Source organism: Physella acuta, unplaced genomic scaffold (genome assembly GCF_028476545.2).
Source record: "Physella acuta isolate Inbredline_101_S28 unplaced genomic scaffold, ASM2847654v3 ptg000318l, whole genome shotgun sequence".
NCBI classification, from domain to species: domain Eukaryota; kingdom Metazoa; phylum Mollusca; class Gastropoda; family Physidae; genus Physella; species Physella acuta.
The window spans coordinates 1-19,990 of record NW_026731837.1 but is presented as its reverse complement, the minus strand read 5'-3'; the positions used below and the strand labels follow the sequence as shown (position 1 = coordinate 19,990).

At 34.1% G+C, this 19,990-nt stretch overlaps 1 protein-coding gene across 2 annotated transcripts; it reads right to left on the bottom strand.

Annotated features, from left to right (window-relative positions):
• Positions 1-1,217: 1,217 nt before the first annotated feature.
• Positions 1,218-16,855, bottom strand: LOC131940469 (coiled-coil domain-containing protein 150). Of its 2 annotated transcripts, none has more exons than XM_059299130.1 (23): positions 16,803-16,855; positions 15,792-16,389; positions 15,256-15,417; positions 14,876-15,061; positions 14,221-14,350; positions 13,576-13,712; positions 12,993-13,100; positions 12,306-12,415; positions 11,905-12,082; positions 9,718-9,879; positions 9,117-9,308; positions 7,492-7,683; positions 6,983-7,102; positions 6,476-6,525; positions 6,113-6,239; positions 5,580-5,774; positions 4,914-4,982; positions 4,245-4,406; positions 3,706-3,792; positions 3,022-3,101; positions 2,686-2,794; positions 1,837-1,952; positions 1,218-1,286 (listed from the first exon to the last, which is right to left on the bottom strand). In XM_059299130.1, exons 2-23 carry the CDS (start codon positions 16,332-16,334, stop codon positions 1,274-1,276), a joined length of 3,228 nt encoding a protein of 1,075 aa, XP_059155113.1. In that variant the 5' UTR covers positions 16,335-16,389; positions 16,803-16,855; the 3' UTR covers positions 1,218-1,273. The 2 variants fall into 2 exon arrangements, with proteins under 2 accessions (XP_059155113.1, XP_059155112.1); XM_059299129.1 differs by having other exon boundaries at positions 15,792-16,425; positions 16,803-16,812.
• Positions 16,856-19,990: the final 3,135 nt, after the last annotated feature.

The window sequence follows — 19,990 nt, the reverse complement described above, 5'->3', positions numbered from 1 at the left end:
TCCACGGAAATAAAAACGTTTGTTAGAGTTGGCTGAGGAACTTGCTCAGAAAATCACGACATGCCTGGAAGAAACTGGCCCCGAACTGAAATTTGATAGTTAATGCGGCCCTCGGACTGAAAAGTTTGGAGACCCCTGGGCTAGAGATACCAGCAAAAAAAAAAAAGAATTGAATACAACTTGCTGGTAATTATAGTAAGAATCAACTTTTCCCATGGGGTAGATGGAATAGAGTTCATCTGTTTCAGTGATCTCCACATAAAAAAGGATAGTGTGGTCTTTACTATGCGCAGCCACTTTAGTTTTTTCCTATATTCAAACTATATTGAGTCATGTACCCATCAGAGATTTATGGATGCAGGAATGTCCCAAGAACTGCCATCCAAGATTAATATAAATTAAATATATGTTCTATAACAAAATATCAACAAGATGATTTCTTGAGTTTCACATCAAAAAGTGTTTTTATTGATTACCAAAAATATAAATTGAATACAACACCAAATATTAAATAAAATTATGGCAAGTTTTTAAATTTATATTCAATATTGTAATTTATACAGTGTCAGTTAGTGGAATGTAATTGAAAGTATACATAGTAAAATACATTTTGAGACCAATATGAGTCAATAGAGCAGCTTTGTAGAGCCTGTCAATGGGTCTAAGCTTACAAGGTATTGTGTGGTCATCACAATACCCATCTAAGATCAAGTACAAATCATTTTATTTCTGTCATGGTCATGCATCACCAACAAAAACATTCATAACTGAGTTTTAAATTATAAGTGAAATGCATAGCAATATAAGCTCAGCAGTCAGTAAATAAAGCTGTATAAAACTAGAACAAATTCTGCTGTGTATACAAAACACAGAAATGTTTTAACTTAACAGTTTTGGCATAGGAATGTACATTTGAGTGATTGCATATATTCTTACGGAAGACCTAGTTTTATAATATCAAATACAATATGTTTTTTAAAAAAAAAGCCATTTTTTTTTTCCATCATAAACTTTTGAGAAATGAACCGCATCCAGGGAAAAGTTTCTTGTTTGAGTCAGCCTTGACCTGAGGGTGGTGTTAGGTTCTGGTTTTAACACACAGACAGATTACCAGACTTTTCTACACTCTCTTGTGTGTTTTGATGATCAGACAGCTTGTCTTCCAGTGCAGGAACAAATCACAAACTGATCTCTCAGACTGCCCTCATCCTTGTGTCTATCAGTGCTTACGTCTAACATAAACCAAGAGGTAGAAAAGTTAATTTTTTTTTCTTCACACAGCAGATCTGCAAAAAAAAAAAAAGACACATACAGTATTTTGCAACTTTGTGGGACGGCATTGGCTAGCTGTAGAGTGCTTGACAGCTAACCAAAAGTCTCGATTTTGAATCCTGCAAAAAGTCATTTGATCGTCTTTGAGTCCACCCAGCTCTGATGGGTACCTAACTCATGTTGGGGAAAGTAAAGGCGGCTGGGCATAGTTCTGACCACATTATCCCTTCATATGCTGAGGTCAGTCAAGTTCTACTGACTTGATTCAAACTCGAGACATTCAGGCAGTAGTCTAGCACAATCCCATAAAATACTTATAGTTAATATCAAATTATTATAGTTGAAATTCTTTTTTGTAAATTAAAAACAAGCTGGATCAGCAAGTATGGACGGATAAAACTACTAGTAGAAGATTACTATTGTAGGATTGTAGTTCTAAATTACAACCTGGATACCTAGCACAATATGCCAAACTGACAGCCACATTGAGTAAAGACATCAGTCAGACTATGTCAACAGAACACAGGCTTATCTAAGAATAAAAAATGTAACTCCATGTCTTACTTTGTTCCAGAGGTTTTAGTGTAAAGCCCAGCCCTTAACTCTGCCAGCTGTTTCTTTGTGTCTGCGTCTGCCATTTCAGCAAAGTCTGCCAGACGACTAATTGTCTGCCTGCTATTCTGTTAATGGTAAATGGTAAAATTAATAAACCAAATACCTAAATAACATAGAATCAGAAATATTTTTTAAAAACATTTTTTTGTTACAATAATCCCAAGACAACAGAAATTTTTTATTTTTGAAAGTTAAATTTTTATTTTAATTGCTGTAGAAATTCCTCAACTACGTGAGCAAATTAAATTGGTCTTCAATTCCATCTAGGCCTGTATGAGCTAGCTAGAATGAAAAGACAAACAACATTCTGAGCCATCTCTTTAGCTCTCTTAAAGTACCCTCTCTGACCTGACTATCAAAAAGGTAGATGGAGCAGAGTTCACCTGTTTCTATCACCTTGGTATTTGAATGGATAGTGTGCCCATTTCTATACCCAGACACTTTTACTTTCATGAAAGAGCAGGTTGATCTTAGGGATGTCCTACTGATTGAAGCCTTGGATCCAAAACTGATATCTTTAAGTAAGTTGACCACATCATCATTAAAATAGCTCTCTTAGTTAAGTTTTTTAAAACAGTATGGGCAATGTATAAATTTCAGAGCTATGTAACACATTTTTTAAAATTTGATTTTGCTTGTTTGTACTGAATGTAAAATGAAAGTAACAATCTAACTAATCTTTTTAGCAATCTTCAGAAAATTGTTTTGTTTTTTAATTAAAAACCTAATTTAATGTTTTTTTAATGTCTAAACTTTCAAATTTATATTTGGCCTGTATGAATTTGAACAAAAAAAGACCTGGATCATTTCTTTAGCCTTCTCTGCTGCCTCTTGTGCCTTGGATCTCTCAGCTTCTAAAGAATTTCTCTGTTCTGTATTGTCTTTCTCAAGCTTGGCTTGCACTTGCCTTTATCACAAGTTATGGGATAAAATGGTGAAAAAAAAATATTAAAATTCCAGGTAAGCCGAAACTGAACACTGATTTAGAAGATGACCCTTTCTTTACATCAACACAAAGATAAGGGAAGGTTTTAATTAAAGTGATTACAAATTGAGAATTGCTAGCTAATTATATTTTAATCAGTTCTCTAAATGAAGTTGGTAGGTATAGAGATTTTAAAGTACTAAACATACTTGGAGGCTGTAATTTCTGTCTGAAGCTTATCGAATTTCCCTCGAAACCATTCATGGGCTTCTTCTAAATGTTTTGATATCTTGAAAAAAAATGTAATGCTATTTAAAAATTGAGTCCACCTATAACTTGATGTAGTGTTTAAACATCAGTAAATTAAAACCTTTTTCAAAGACGCTCACTTGCATGAGCAGAAAAAATAAGTTTAATTTACCCTGCAGTGTTATCTCAAGTATTTAAATATGGCACATGCAAAAAAAATAATTCTTTATTATCTGATCAAGTATTGATTACAGTAAACATCAGCTTGTTGACCTGTACCCAAAGTTTGACCATGTCCATTTACAGCTCTATGCACTATGTATAGGATGGTGTAGAATGGTAGATCGTTGACTGTTAACCGAAAGTCTCAAGTTCAGATCTGGGGCTCTAATTCATAGCACGTCCCTGAGTACACCCAGCAATGATGGATACCTGACTCATGTTAGGGAGAGTAAAGGCGGCTGGGCATAAAGTTGACCACACTATCACTTCATTGCTGAGGTCATTGAAATAGGTTAACTTTACTTCACCTGTCTTATGGACCGCAAGGTTCAAAAGGGTACTTTACTAATGCAGGATATCCATTTACAGCTATATGTGGTATATCTATTTACAGCACTATGCACTACACCTGATAAACCCACCTCAAGTGATTCAGAATGCACTGCCTCTAACTTCTCATCAGTAGACTGTGACTTCTTGAAAAGTTGCTCCTCTTTTTTCTTGCTCTCCTGTAAAAAAAAATACATAAATGTGCAGCTTTGTGAGGAAGTGGTGAGAAACATGCTTTACTTGATCATGATAGGACTGTGTGGCTTGGAAAAGAATGCATGGCTGCTAACCTAAGTTTGAGTTAGTATAACATCCTTGAACCCACCCAATTCTGATAGACACCTGGCTTACATTGCAGAAAGTAAAACACACCTGGACATCAAACTAACTAGACAATCCCTACATATGCAAAGTCATGAAACAGATGAATTATACTTCAGCTGCTATATAAACCATCAGATCAGAAACATATCCTACTTCACTTTTTATATGATTATGAGTTTTAACTCCATTGTCTCTGGCAAAAATTCATAGAACGCTTGAGATTTAACCCACCTCAAAAGGTGAATAAAAACTAAAATTCAAAACCTAATTGCTTGTTAGGATGTATTTTTTAAAAAACAAAATTTACCGTGTATTTTTTCCTCATCTCCTCTCTAATTTTCCTCTCTTTCTCCAAGGCTTCCTCTTTCATCTTCAACAACTGCTGAGCTTTCACGTGGGCGCTAGCTAGCTGCCGCATTTCATCTTGTAGTGATGATATCTGGTTGATAAACTTAGCTATTGCCTCACCCTGCCACGTAAGAGTCAATTTAAAAAATTAATAATAAACAAAACTAACTAGAAGTTTTTTTGGGGGTTTTTTTTATTATTTATTTTTGTCTCTTGAAAATTTGATTTTAAAGTTAAGGAGTTCCATTTTTTTAAATATTTGAAAGCATCTTTTCATATGGTTTATGTAATAAATTCTACTTTGTCTGCCATATTGACAGAATGATCAGAAATGGTAACTTGATGCAGTATTTATTTCACATAAATATTATTTCACATACAGTCTGTTTGAAAAACTACTAAACACTGAAGGAAATCAAATTTAATTTTATTGTTTAAAAACTAAGTATAACAACATAATTTGTGTTCAATTGAATGATGCAGTTTTATAGAATATTAATATAAATAAACTCCGTGAAATCTGCAGTAGATATTATCAAGGCCAGATTTTTTAATGTGTCTGCATATCTTCTAACCCTAAGGTGCACATCTTTAAACTACAGGTTCTACAACATTAATTAAATCCTACCTGCTCTACATTTTTTTTCATGTATTCTTTTCTCATTTGTTCCAACTCATCTATGTCCTCACGAACTGTCTGAATAAGAAAAAAAATTTATTATATTTATAGATTGTTGTAAATTTAAACATTTTATTTATTTTTGTATCATGATTTTTTTACACATTCATAATTTTGAAAATCTATTTTCAATTTTTGTTCTTCTCTTCTTTCTTCTTCTTCGTTCTTAATTATTAGTGTTGAAGGGGATCGAGATTTATCTGCCAGTGGGTTTGAACTCGAGACTTTGTTCGAATTTATCAACCATGAGCTTTTTGCCGACTCGACCACGCCTCCAACACAATTAAGCGGTACGTGTCAACTGGTTATGCGCCATTGAGGCCATTGACTCCGATTTCAGCCTGCTTTTCTTTTTGGATTTGCTTCCATAGCCTTTGTCCAACCAAGAACAAACTACAAGGCAGCAGTTGTTTAATTTTGGAGTTTTCTCTCCTAGAAGAGTGGCTGTCCCCAACTAACGAGCCTCATCTGCCCGAGGGTTCGAACTCGAGACTTTTCGGTTTAGCAACCATGAGCTTTACCGACTCGACAACGCCGACCCCAAATTTTCGTTCAATGTTTACATATCTTTAACCCCAGCCTCTTAACCCCATTCATTACAAAACAAGCACAAACCTTCATCTTATTTAAATTATCCTCCAACTGTTTCTTGGCTTTGTGAAGATACTCCATCTTATGCCGCTGGCCAGAGAGCTTTGTCTTCAAGTCTTCCTGTTCCCTCTCCAACTCTGACAACTTTTGACGGATCTCAGTATTAGCTTTCACTAGCTCCTGATTTCTGTTTGACAGGTTCTCATTCTGCTTACGAATCTGCAAGTAATAAAATAATCGTTTAGATGTGTCCTTTCTGTATATATTTTTACATGTAAACATCGATAAGGCCTTATAAAAATTCTTATGATTCTATGTGCTTTAAATAGTTATGTGACTTGATTGTTCAAATGGTAGATAAAGTAGAGTTTATCTGTTTCTTTGACCTCAGCAAATGAAATTTTTTAGTCAGTTATAAGACCAACTGCTATTACTTTCGCCAACTACATTCAGGTACTTATTAGAGCTGAGTTGACACAGCAGCATACTATTTTTTAAAATCATACAAATTTAAAAAGAAAAACCGCCCAGCCATCACCAGTAACTTGTCAACAAACCTCGCCAAGTTCCTTTGTGATTTTCTTGCCGTTTTTATCTTTCTCCTTTCTTAACTCTAATCTCAAAGACTCCGCCTGCTCTTCTATCTTCTTCTTTTCTTGTTTCCACTCCTCGTTTTCTTTATTTCTGTAATGTAATACATTCAAAATACTTTTATAGCATTACAAATCATCAGAGGTAAACACAATCTCTCTCTCAAATACAGTCAGCACAGCACAGGCCATACCAGGCAGACCTGAACAGACCCACCCATGTTACCAGTACCTGGACCTCTGGGTTTTCTGGACTTTTGCTTGGTGTATAAGTCAGACAATTGAGATGTTCTAATCAAACCTTTGACAAAAAAATTAATGTGTTCTTACCTGAGAGTTTTTAGCTGATTTATTTGGCTGTCTCGTTTTCCTAGCTCCACCTATGAAAGAAATAGTCATGAATTAGTTTATCATTAAAGAAAACATAGAAGTCATAATTAGTTTGAGGGTAGGCAGGTAATGATATGGATAGGGGAAAAATATTCATATAATATAAATATACGTATATATATTTATATATACATATTTATACATACATACATATATATATATATATATATATATATATATATATATATATATATATATATATATATATATATATATATATATATATATATATATATATATATATATATATATATATATATATATATATATATATATATATATATATATATATATATAGCTGTAAAATATTGTGAGAATACTTCTATGTTGAGCGTCCATCCATGGGGTGGGGGTCAAACCCCAACGTCTCTGCAACCTACACCACTGGGTTGGAGGACTGATGGAGTCTGATAATTACAATCTTAGTTATATAATTAAGGCAGGTACCTGTAGGTTTTCAACAATGTTTTGTAACTGTGAGTGTGACGTCATGACGGTCTCGAGGGTGTTGGCAATCTCCTTGTTGACACTCTTCGCCTCCTCCATGCTCCTCTGGTAGCTGGACACCTGAAATGTATGGACAGGGTGGCGTTTCAAACTGATAATATGTTGCAATAGGGACTGTACAAAGATGACGTCATGCATCTTTGAGGGGGGTAGGGTGATAATGTGATGAGTGGAGGGGTTCAAGAAACATTCATTGTGCATTTCTCAAGAAGATATATTATGTAAACCATGCCAATAAATTTTAGAGAAAATTACTTGTGCTTAAATTCATATATTTGATATTAATGCAAGAAAAAAATGTATTTTAATTTTAGCTAAAAATTGGTTAAACTATAACCGAATAGTCAAAAGTTATTAAGTAAATATTGTATGTCTTCATTCATGTATAACCAATGTTTGAAATATTATCTAAACAAACAAAACAAATATGACAATAACATTTCTTTTACCTTAGTTTGTTGTCTCCCTTCTAGAACTTCAAACTGTTTTAGTAGTTTCCCTTTGTCTTTTTCAGCTTCATCCAACTTACTCAATGCCATTTGTAATTCCTGATCTTTCCTCTCTATTTCTTCTATAGCTGCTCTTGTCTGCCCTTCATATCTCTGAAGTGCTATTTTATATTCAGAAATTTCTTGCTGGCTCTGAGAATAAATTTTCATAAATTTCTATCTATATATATAATTCTCTTCTGGGAGACGCTAGAAAACAAGCTGTAAGCGCGCTCCCTACCACCCCACCCCTACATGGTCTGGTGAGCTGTGGTTCACGCTGTTTACAAGCAGAGCCGGGTTTAGTGACGACTATTAGGGGCAGATAATTTAGTTTTAAACGATTTTAAATGTAGGGGGAGGAGGGGGGGTGGGGATAACTAAGTGGAGTTTACTTTAACAGAGGGGGGGGAAGGAGGGGGGGTTATCGTCCTTAACGAGCTACTTATAGTGTTTTAAAGAAATATTTTCAGTGACAGCGTTGGTACTGTCGAATTCACAAATTAGGAATTACTGAAAAGTAGAAAAAACAAAAACTAAATAGCGGCGTATGATACACCGCGGGTCGGCTCATTTTAGAATAAAGGGTTAAGTATTTACAAGCAAATATAGTCTTTTTTCTAACCCTAATCTAAACCCATGACCCAAAATATAACTATGCCAAGCTATAAGATCAAAGTGTATGTAGACCTATTCAGACATTTTGTTAAATTGTATAATGGTTGTATGACTGGTATATAATGGTTGTATGACTGGTATTTGTTTTTTGTTAATCTAATGATTGATCTTTAAGCTCATGTCTGTTTGATTGATGTTTATAGCATATAAGTGAACGATTGAGAGTATTCATTTTATATAATGGCAATATGACAGGTGTTTGCAGTTCAAAGCTGTATGACTGACTGATGTTTTTAATTAACCTAATTGCTATATCTCAAGAGAAAAAAAGCAGGGAAAGCCAAGGGAGACATGGAGGTGCATGGCGAGGAAGCAGCTGGCAGAGGCAGGACCGTCATGGAGGACTGCCAGGAAAATTGCCAGAGACTGACAAAAGTGGAGGGGACCTTTCTGTGGTGGCCCCATGAGGCTTGAGCACAAAAAGGAAAAGACGAACTGCTATATTATTGGTGATTTAATGTATAATGTTTGTAGTTTAAATGATATCAGTATATTTAGTGTTTGTAATTTATCTAATGTTGGTTTATTCAATGTTTTTAGTTCAACTAATCTCAGTATATTTAGTATTTGTAGTTCATCTACCGTCTGTAAATACATTTTTTGTAGTTGATAAAATATCTGTATTTTTTATGATTGTAGTTGATTTGATATCTGTATATTTTATAATTTTAGTTGATATAATTATCTGTATATTTTATAATTGTAGTTGATACAATACCTGTATATTTTATTATTGTAGTTGATATGATGTCTGTATATTAAGTGTTTGTAGCCTATATCTAATGTCTGTTCATTCATTAATGTCTGTTCATTAAATTTTTGTAGTTGTTCGTATATCTTTATTTACGGTGTTTATAGTTCATCAAACGCCTGTATATTAAGAGCTTGCAGTAGAAGCTTCCCACTACCTTTGTGTACTTCTCCTGGAGACTGTGGCTTAACTTCCTCAGCTGGGCCAGGTCGCCCTGGTCCTTGGCAGTGTCGACCAGCTCCTGCTGCAGCTGTTTGATAGCTGACTGCAGTCGGCCATTTTCATAGGCCAGCCTCTTCTTCTGCTCCACCATCTCATTCAGTGTCTCCTCCACTTTGCGCTGGGTTATCTAAAAAGTTTCAAAGGTAGTAAACAAATTTATCGAAGTATAAAAAAAAAATTCATTTTTCAATGGGATGGAATGGTCAGACGGTTAAGTGCTTGACTAGTAACCCAAGGTCTCAAGTTTGGATCTGTGCTCAGAAACAAATCATACAGCAAGCTATAAAATTTTAAGATCAAATTTTAAATTTTGCATAATTTTTTTTTTTAAAACAAAGTTTGCACTTTGAGTTTTTACCATGATGTTTCTGTTTATGATCATTGTAAAAAAAAACGCTTCTCCAATCTTTGTAAAATTTTTCTTTTTCAAAACATAAAAATCTATTTAAAAAATGTAGTGCACATGTTCACCTTCCTAAGTATGTGAATGAAGGAATAAAGGAAAAGAAAATGGATTTTATAAAATGTATCTTCACCTGGTGTTGCTGTAAACTTCCTACTTTCTCCAGCAGAACAGCTTTATCTTGTTCCAAGTGCGCGCAGGTTGTTTTCAGTGATTCCATGTCCACGCGGCAAGCCTGGAGCTCCGTCTGAAGACGTGAGCGCTCGGACATGAGCGTGTCCACTGTCTGGTTGACCTGCAATCATACACTTTGTACAGCGGCAGCTAGAAGATGTGGATTTTAGCTAAAAGGTAGGGGTTGGCGTGGTCGAGTTGGTAAAGCTCATAGTTGCTAAACCAAAAAATCTCGAGTTTGAACCCTCTGGCAGATGAGGCTCATTAGCTGGGGACAGCCACTATTCTAGGAGAGACAACTCCAAAATCAAACAACTGCTGCCTTGTAGTTTCTTCTTGGTTGGACAAAGGCTATGGAAGCAAATCCAAAAAGAAAAGCAGGCTGAAATCGGAGTCAATGGCCTCAATGGCGCATAACCAGTTGACACGTATCTTTAATTGTGATGGAGGCGTGGTCGAGTTGGCAAAAGCTCATGGTTGATAAATTTGAAAAGTCTCAAGTTCAAACCCTCTGGCAGATAAGGCTCGATCCCTTCCAACACTAAAAATTAAGAACAAAGAAGAAGAAGAAGAAGAAGCTAAAAGGTATGAAAAAAGTATTTAAAATAACACTGGACAAGATGGTCCGGTGGTAAAACACATGACTGCTAGTCAACATTTTCTTCTAATGAGCAACAGCTTACACGCAAAATATATTTCTATGTGCTGTGCTAACAAACACCTTTTACAAGATTATCTGTATTTTACAAAATGATTGCACAGCAGGTTTATAAAATGGTTTATAACTATAAACTATTTTTAATATTGTTTTAGATACATGAGTAGTTAAATACTTTTAAAAATCTGTTAATTGTTTAGCTAGATTATTCATTAATATCATAAAGCTCAGAGTAAAAATTGTTGCTAAGCTAAAAGTCCTTATTACCACTTCAAGCAAAAAATAACAAAACAAAAATTACTTCTACAATGTTTACCTCCTTCAACATTATATATCAGAAAATAACAAAACAAACATGACGGCTACAATATTTACCTCCCCAAACATTTTATATCATAAAACAACAAAACAACCACTTCTGCTACAATATTTACCTCCCCTAACATTTTATATTTATATCATAAAATAAAAAACGTTACTGCTACAATATTTAACTCCCTAACATTATATATATAAAAAAAAACAAGCAGTACTGCTACAATTTTTACTTCCCCTAATATTATACACCATAAAACAAAATAAACGGGGAGTGATCTCCCCTAAACTTTCTCGAATATTCTTATATAAAACAACAGGGGATGGGAACTCGGGCTATAGACATGATTTTTAATCCATTTTAAATACTTAAAGTTTTAAAAATAGAATAAAATCTCGTAGACAAAAGAATTGCACACCAAGTGAACGTAAAATTTAAAAAGTGCATAATAGTGCGCAATATTATTAGTACTTTAAAAATTTACATTAGTTTTTTGAGAAATCGGAAGTAGCGTAAATTACTACTTCCGATCAACAGAAATTACTCAAAATTTAACAGGAGGTAGAAAATTAGATCTTTTACTCACATGTGAAATTTTATTTATCTATCTGAAATAGTACTCAAGTTATAGGCTTTTGAAGAATTCAAAGTAGAAAAAGTACCACTTCCGATTATTGAAATTGCTCAAAATTTGATACGGATCTACGATTTTGATAAAATACTTATATAAAAAATTTCATCAACCTAGCTGTAACGGTACTCAAGTAATCGTGTTTACACACAGACACACACACAGACACACAGACATACGGACCGAATTGCAAAGCCCAGTTTTTCAGACTGGATTACGCATAAAACCTCTTAATTTTGATAAATCTGGATTGATAATTTTTGCCCGATTAAAATAAGTCCTCTATACTTCGGATGTGATGAAGGACTGAGGTGTAATACGGTGAAAATTGTTAAAATTTCAAGTGATTTTTGTGCACAATTACAATACTTTCTCTATACTTCGTATATACGAGAAAGTAAAAAACATCACTGCTACAATATTTACCTCCCCTAACATTTTATATCATAAAACAAAACAACCACTACTGCTACAATATTTACCTCCCCTAACATTATAAATCATAAAACAACAAAACAAACATCACTACTACAACGATTACCTCCTCTAACAAGTTCTCTTTATCTTTCAACACATCTTGCTTTTCACTCTCCATAGCCTCCAGTTGATCCTTCAGTCCTGCTAGCTCATACTCTAGCCCATCAGCAGCAGACATGAACTCCTGGTTTTTATGGGCCAAATTATGTTTGACGGTTCTCAATTCATGCTCTAGCGTGTCACTAAACACAATAGAAAAATTAATTTAAAAACACAAAATAAATTTAAGTAAACTTGTAAAAAAAAGTAGAGATAAATGTTATAAAATATGAAAAAATTAATAAAGAATATCCATGGTGTATAGTATTTTATAAATGTTAAATCCTTGATGAATAGTTACGTATGTCAGTAAGCATTTGAGCAACATAGCAATAACACTTTTTTGTATTACAATATAAAACTTACATTTTTCTTTTCTTTTCAAAATTCTCCTTTATTATCTTCTCCCTCTCTGTCCTCAACTTGCTAAGATCTCCTTCTAATGTACTCTTCTCATCTTCCAATCTTAGTTCAGTCTGTGTCAGAATCAATATGTATATCAATAATTAGGACATTATAGAATCCAATGGCAAAATAATGTTCCAAATTATAATATGCTGTATCTATAAAACTTTAAATACTGAAAGGAGAACTTTAGTCCACACTGGCATCAAACTGTGTAGCTTTCCAACTGTTTGTATCCATAATTATAACAAGGCTGTTGGTTAGAACATTAAACTGGTATGAATGCATCATTATCTAATAAAATGTATAAAGCCACTATTTCATTAAGTGGAAATCAACTTTTGAAATCATTACCTCTTTTATGCTAGTCAAGATTTTCTTCTAATGAGCAACAGCTTGCACGCAAAATATATTTCTGTGTATTTCTGTGTACTGTGCTAACAAACACCTTATACAAGACCATCTACATTTTACAAAATCATTGCATAGCAGGTTTATAACTACTGCAAAGCTCAGAGTGAAAATTGATGCTAAGCTAAAAGTCCTTAGTACAATTATTACCACTTCTAACAAAAGAAATCCATCAATAAATCAAAATTTATAAAGCCACTATTTCATTAAGTGCAGATCAACTTTTGAAGTCATTACCTGTTTTGTGCTTTCATAAGTTCGTTTTAAGTTTTCTAAATCTGATGTCAGTCCTTGTACCATGTTCTGCAGCACATTTTTCTCCTCTTCTAAAGACCTCTTGCCTGACTGAGAATATTTTTAAAGTTATTGAGACTACAGCACATTTTTTTCCTCTTCTAAAGATCTCTTGCCTGACTGAGAATATTTTTAAAGTTATTCAGACTACTGCACAAAGCAGCTAAACAAATAAAATTTCTACTAAGAAAATTTCCTTTTCAAATCTGATGGACAATGGGGCAGGTGAAGTAAAGTTTTCCTATTTCTGTGACCTCAGCATATAAAGGGATAGTGTGGTCAGCACTATGCCCAGCCGCCTTTACTTTCTTAACCTAAGTCAGGTACCCATCAGAGTTGGGTGGACTCAGAGACTTGCTTATACTCTAACCAGAGATACGAACTCAAGAGACGGTAGGTTAGCAACTATTTGACTCAACTATTTGACTACGCAGTCATTTCAACTAAAGACCTTAATTTAAAAATATTAAAACCAAAAGCAGCTCTTGTTAGCCATATTGAAACAGTTATAAAATTTCTTACTCACTGTTAAATTATCAAGAGTGCTTTGAGCTTGATCTAACTGACGAATTAGCTCAGCATACTGGGCTTGCAAACGATTTAAGTCCTGTGAGACTCTTTGGTTTTCTGCTTGTGTGTTGTTGGAGCTAAGCAATAGCTTGTCTGGAAGAAAGCCAGCCATCAAAATGATATAGTTTACATAAACAAATAAGGGAAATTTTTTGCAAAAAAAAATCTGTTCATTTGACTATTTTAACTTTTGATTTTGTTAAAACACCTGCATAATATAAAAGATGCTATGTGCTAAATCCTTTGCTAAAACAGGGCAGCTATATAAAAACTTATACACCTAAAATATAATAGTTGTTTATTAGGTTCCTCATATAAATGTAACAAGTTTTAATTTTTAAAAATGTATAGAATACAATTTGCTGATATTTCAATGAATAATCTAGCTAAACAATTAACAGGTTTTTAAAAGTATTTAACTACTCATGTAACTAAAACAATATTAAAAATAGTTTATAGTTATAAACCAATTTTCAACCCAAGGTAATTTTGCACAAATGTTTTGTTTTAATAATTGATAATTTAACTTGTATCATCAGTTTATGACCACTAACATTGCACATTATGACTAATTTGAGAAGAGAAATCACAGAATTTTTACCTCTTTCTGAAATGACATGTTGGTAGTTCTCTTCAGCCTTTTGTCTCCTGGTTGTTTCTGAAGCGAGCTCATTTTTCAGTTGAATTATTTCAGCTTTACTTCCACTGATGCCAGCAGTATGAGCTTTACACTGAGTGTGGGAACCAATCAACAATAATGACAGGTGTGTAATAGGTGACAGAATATCTCATACAAATTATTTCAGGTAAAATATTTTAGAAAAAGTAAGTCAAAATATCTCAAGACAAATAATCTCTACAAGTTATTTTGAAAATACATCAAGAAAAAATATCTCATACAATTTATCTCAGAAAAATAATAAGTCAAAATATCTCAGACAAATAATAAGACAAATAATCTCAGGTTAATACTTTAGACAAATAATTTTTAAAATATCTCAAGAATGAAATATCTCCCAGTCAAATTATCCCTCATTAAATACCTAAAGGAAAACATACTACAATGTAAGACACAAAGCAGGTGGAGAGAGGCTGCCCCATGAATGACAGGTAATGAGAACTTAAGAACTATGAACATGGGTTATTATAAGAAGAAAACTAAAACAAAATTGCACAGGACGGAGTAGAAAGCTGTAGATAGTGGCCCATACCCAACAGAAGTGACAAGAAAAGATGGTGCAGTACTTTAAATATACCTCTGATCTTAGTGATTCTATCACTTTCTCCATATCCTGCAATCTGGTTAGAAGAGTTGCATGGGATTCTTCTAGGCTTTTCCGTAAACTTGACTCCCTAAGAGCCTCATCTTTAACCTCTGATATCCTGCGCATTAGCTTCTGTTTTGTTGTTGCCAAGTCTTCAACTTGAAATTCTAATTCAGCCTAAACTTGGTATATAAAAATGTATCATTTTTCTTTTGTATACTAATGCTCATTAGCAAAACTAAATAAATACTCTTTTTAAAAAAAAACATTGACTTGTTCAATTCAAAGTAAATATTTTAAGAGAAATTTGTAAACATTAATTTGTTTTTTTTTTAATTAAAAATGATAATTAACAAAAACAGAAAGCAGACCTTGGATTTAATAGAATCATCATAAAGTGATCTTAAATTTTCAATCTCTTCTTTCATTTTCAGTTTTTCTTCAGCTTCAAGCTGCATGGTGTCTTCTGTCTGTGATAAATGTCTCTTTAGTCGAATCAGCTCTTGCTCCAACTCATATCTTTTTGTACTGGACTACAATAGGATAGAAAAGTTTGGGTTTTTTTTAATTTATATTTTGACCTGTGTTAATGATATGACTACTGTTAAACAAATACTAAATAAATCAGAGACTAAAACCGCATGCTCAAAGTCCCAAAACCATAACAGAACAATAAAAATGCTATATATTTTGTAATATGAATGAAGATGCATGTATAGATATGTCATGTAGTCAACAAATATAGCCAATTGAGCAAAGCATTCTAGGTATAATTTAACTATTCACATAGATAATTATGATAATTATAAAAATTAACTACATAGGCATACATAATGTATTTGTACAAAGTAAAAAAAATTATACAATATATTTACAAATTAAACATCAAATAGTTGGAACTACTTACTTTTCCTTCATGTGAATCACTTCTTTCTTTTGGTTTAGGTCCATATTCCAATGATGATCCAAATGACTTAGGTATAAAATTATTTGATGATTTCGACACAACTTCAAGTTCTCCAGTAGCACCAGAAATTTTAAATTCTTTCAGGGACAGTGGAGTTATTGGCCTATGTTTTGATGTCCTACTACTCTTTTCATTTAATAATAGTTGTGTTTGTGAATTTAAAGTTTTTGTTTCCTGAGACTGTTCTTGATCAAGATATTGTGTCTTAATGCTGGTCGAATGATTATCCGAATAGTTCCGATGTGGGATATTTTTTTGTGAGTCTTTTGATATGCTCAAAGGTTTGTTTATTGTAGAGCCGAATTTAGAAAGCACAGCTTTTGAAACACACCCTTTTGAGATTGAACTCAATCCCATTTCTTCAAGTTGTTGCATAATTTCATTTGTGCCTATTTCTGCAGCTGCTAGTCTATCTTTCAATGAAATTGTTTCTACAGCTGATTCTTGTCCAGGACGGTACTCAGAAACAGAGGTCATTTTCATTCAGCTACTTAAAAAATATCACAGCCTGTTTCATTTACTTTTCCAAAACTGTTGACTGTTGATTGTAGTAAGTAGTTGAGTGTTGTGCTGCCTTGCAATTAGTTGCCAATTCAATTAGTCTACTGATAATTACTAAATTAGAGCTTATTTATGGCATAAGGGTAACAGTAATGGAGTTAAGTCTTAATAAATTTCACTACATTCGAATTAGATCTAGAGGAATCTAGATCTAGATCTAATAGGTTAGGGGCCAAAATAATTTATTAATTTAAATTTTTTAGTTGGATTTTTTTTTCATTTGTTCATCTTTTTTTCATTTGGATTTAATAAAAAAAAGGACCGCCCAAATTAGTTTAGTTGTTCGTTTTGTTAATGAAGTTTATTTTCTTTATTATACTTTTACTTAAGCATAAAACTTGCATTATTTAAGCAATAAAATATCGCGAAACACATTGTTAATAGTAATACTTTGAACTTGCCATTGCTTGTCGCCATAGACGCCATTTGTTCTTATGAGTAGCTCTTTTGCAAGGAGATTGTAATCTAGAATTTAGCACAGCTCATTAAAAACAGAAGTAAGAAAATGAAAGGAGGCTTGATCTGGTCTAGTCATTGGCTTTGGTCATTTATTTTTATTACTGCGGGGATTATGAAGGTTTCTTTCAGACATCTTCTCGTTGGGGAGAGGGGGGGGGGCACTCGTTAAAGTAGGCCTGTATATTTTTAATTTTTTTAAATTTTCTCCATTGTCCGGGGGCCGGGGTGGTAAATATGCCCCGCCCCTCCCGGAGAGATGCCTCTACTAACACCTGTGGCGTAGGCAAGGGGGGGGGGGGTTAGAGGGGGTTATAACCCCTCCCATGTATTCACACCCCTATATATATATGTATATATATATATATATATATATATATATATATATATATATATATATATATATATATATATATATATATATATGACTTTGTACTTATGGAAAAATATTTTAACTTCTCCCATGACCAATTCCTGGCTACGCCACTGACTAACACAATGCTGTTTATTTATTATTAACTTTATTTAGGTGCATTTTTTTTTAATTAACGTTATAGAGTTTCCGCTTCCTCCCTCTCCCCTCATCTGAGTAGGGCAGCAGCATGCCATCAATGGGGGGTTATCTTTCCACCTTGTAACATATGCTCATTACACAAGCTACATGCGCCCCCCGCCCCGACATATGACTGACAGAACCTTTAATTGCAGCCCTTTCACTAACGTCGAGCTGGTATATACCAAAGAGCAGACACAACATAGACCAGTGGTTCCCAAACTTTTTTGAGTGGTGGCGACCCCCTTTTATAAAAAGTAAGTGACCCGCGACCCCCATAGAATTAAAAAGTCGAAATTAGTAAGGAATTTAATAAGCACTAAAATACTAAAAAAAATAAGATTTTCTAATAGACTTTCAATATAAATTATTCTTGATATCTGTTTAAAATCGATGAGTGCAAATTACATGCGATTAACTAGCCTCAACATTCAATGTTGAGTTTTTGTTAACGCCAACCTCATGTCAATCTCAACATTAATTTATTTCTTCGTTGTTGTTTTTTTTTAATTTGAGAAGTGTTGAGAATTTATTCTCGCAAAGATATGGAGACACGAAAGGAACTAAAACTCGAAAGGCAATCAATTTCACGTTTGGGTATGAATGGCGCATAATACACAAAAATCGGTACGCGACGCGGAATCATTCCGCAAATGTACGAGTTCATCTTGTAATTCATCGGCAATGCTGGCAACAACAAGGGAAGCAGAGAATGGGTTATGTGTCAATTCATATTCTTCTTCTTTCAGCTCAGGGAAATAACGCCGCACTTTGTTTTCAAGAGATTAAAGATGCCCAGAATCATCTTTCAAATTTTTATTTATCTCACAATCAGATGTATCTACCACACTGCAGAGTTTCTCAAACATGGCAATATTTCCAAGCTTTATTTTTCTTCGCAAATGTTGCAGCTTTGGAAAAAAAATGCCAAGAGATTTTCATGAAAAGAGATAATATTCGTTCACTTTCCCGGTATCTTCAGATTAAAGCTCATGTTGATGTTCGAATATGTCTGCTAGGTAAGATACTCTCTCCAACCACTCTTTGTCGTTAAAGTGTATTAAAAGGTCGTGTTTCCCTTGCACTTCCAAGAACAACTTGATTTCATCTTTCAATTCAAAAACACGATTCACATTATTTCCTTTTGACAGCCAGCGTACTGTAGTGTAGAAAACCAGAACTTTATGATCTCTACTCATGTCTTTGCACAGTTCTTTAAATAGACGGGTGTTTAGGGCTCCAGATTTAATATAATTTACGACTTTTATTAGCAATGGAGTTGGAAGAGTCTTGATGACGAGGGCTTACTGCCGAATCATGCAAAGGATTCCCTTGGTTAGGGAGCTAAACCTTTTACATTTATCTGAAAGCCCGATTTTGACCCAAGCATAGATGGCGCACCATCCGTACAAACCCCACAGCCGTTTTCCCATCCAGTTTCAAAAAACGTATTTATTTTCTCCATGATATCTTCACAAAATAGCAACACTTCTTTGCTATCATTTAAATGAATACTAGCCGACCCGCGGCGTATCATGCGCCGCTGTTTAGTTGTTTTCTATTCTACTTTTCAGTAATGCATAATTTGTGAATGCCGCCACTGAAAATATTTGCTTTTAAATAGTATCAGTAGGTCGTTAAGGATGATGCTTAAAGAGGAAGAGAGGGGGCTGCTAGGCGCGCTTACAGCTTAGTGTTTTCTAGGGTATCCAAGAAGAGAATTATATAATGAATATATTTCACAAAGACAAGCAACTGCTAACACGAACTCACATCTGTTTAATTCATCAACTTGAAAAGCAAACAACGGCGAAAGCTTGATTTAATTCAAAACTCGTTCTTTTACATCTACGGACATGTATGCAATAAGCCGCTGAATAGTATTATTAGACAGATATATTTATTGCATCTAGAATCCCCAAGAATTAATTTCACCACCTTCAACACGCAGGGGTTGATAATATTTACTCCTATTGTGTGAAGTTTTTTTTTCTTCATATGCAACTTCATATGACGCTTGAGGGGGTTGCAAATTGATAACTTGAGGGGGGGGGGGTGCAAAATGAAAAGTGAAAGGTTGCTCCCGAGGGGGGGGGGGCGCCAAAAGTCTATAAAAGCCTATATAAAGGCCAACATAGCTATATATGTATTCAATTCAAACGTTTGCATTTTAAACTTGTCTTTGACTTTCATATACGTTTTTTTTTTACATTGGCAACGGCTTTTTTGTTCTTCAAATAGTTTTGTTATGTGATCTTACTCAAGACTGTTCCTGACTACACGGATTTATTTATTGATGAATAGATGAATCATCCCATCTTTTGCCCTTTCGAGCCCAAGACACATGAGTTCGACTGTTTCAGGGACCTCTGTATATGACAGTGTTTCTTTCAGACTTTTTTTTCTCCGGAGGGGGGGGGGGGCACTTGAAATTTTCGGGGCGGACAACGCTTTCCGGGAGGAGGGGTTGTGGCGGACATTGTTAAAAGTATATATTTTCTATATAAATTACTTTTCGCTCCGTTTAAATCCTTATAGATCCTCCTTAAAGTTCATCATTCGACGACAA

Bases quoted from the DNA above. Each gene is read 5' to 3' on its own strand.
- LOC131940469 (XM_059299130.1), bottom strand. From the start codon at position 16,334: ATGAAAATGACCTCTGTTTCTGAGTACCGTCCTGGACAAGAATCAGCT. The intron at 5,775-6,112 runs GTTTGTTGACAA...TATTACTTGCAG, and splicing joins TCACAAAGGAACTTGGCGAG to ATTCGTAAGCAGAATGAGAA. The intron at 4,407-4,913 runs GTAGGATTTAAT...CTTACGTGGCAG, and splicing joins TGAAAAAAAATGTAGAGCAG to GGTGAGGCAATAGCTAAGTT.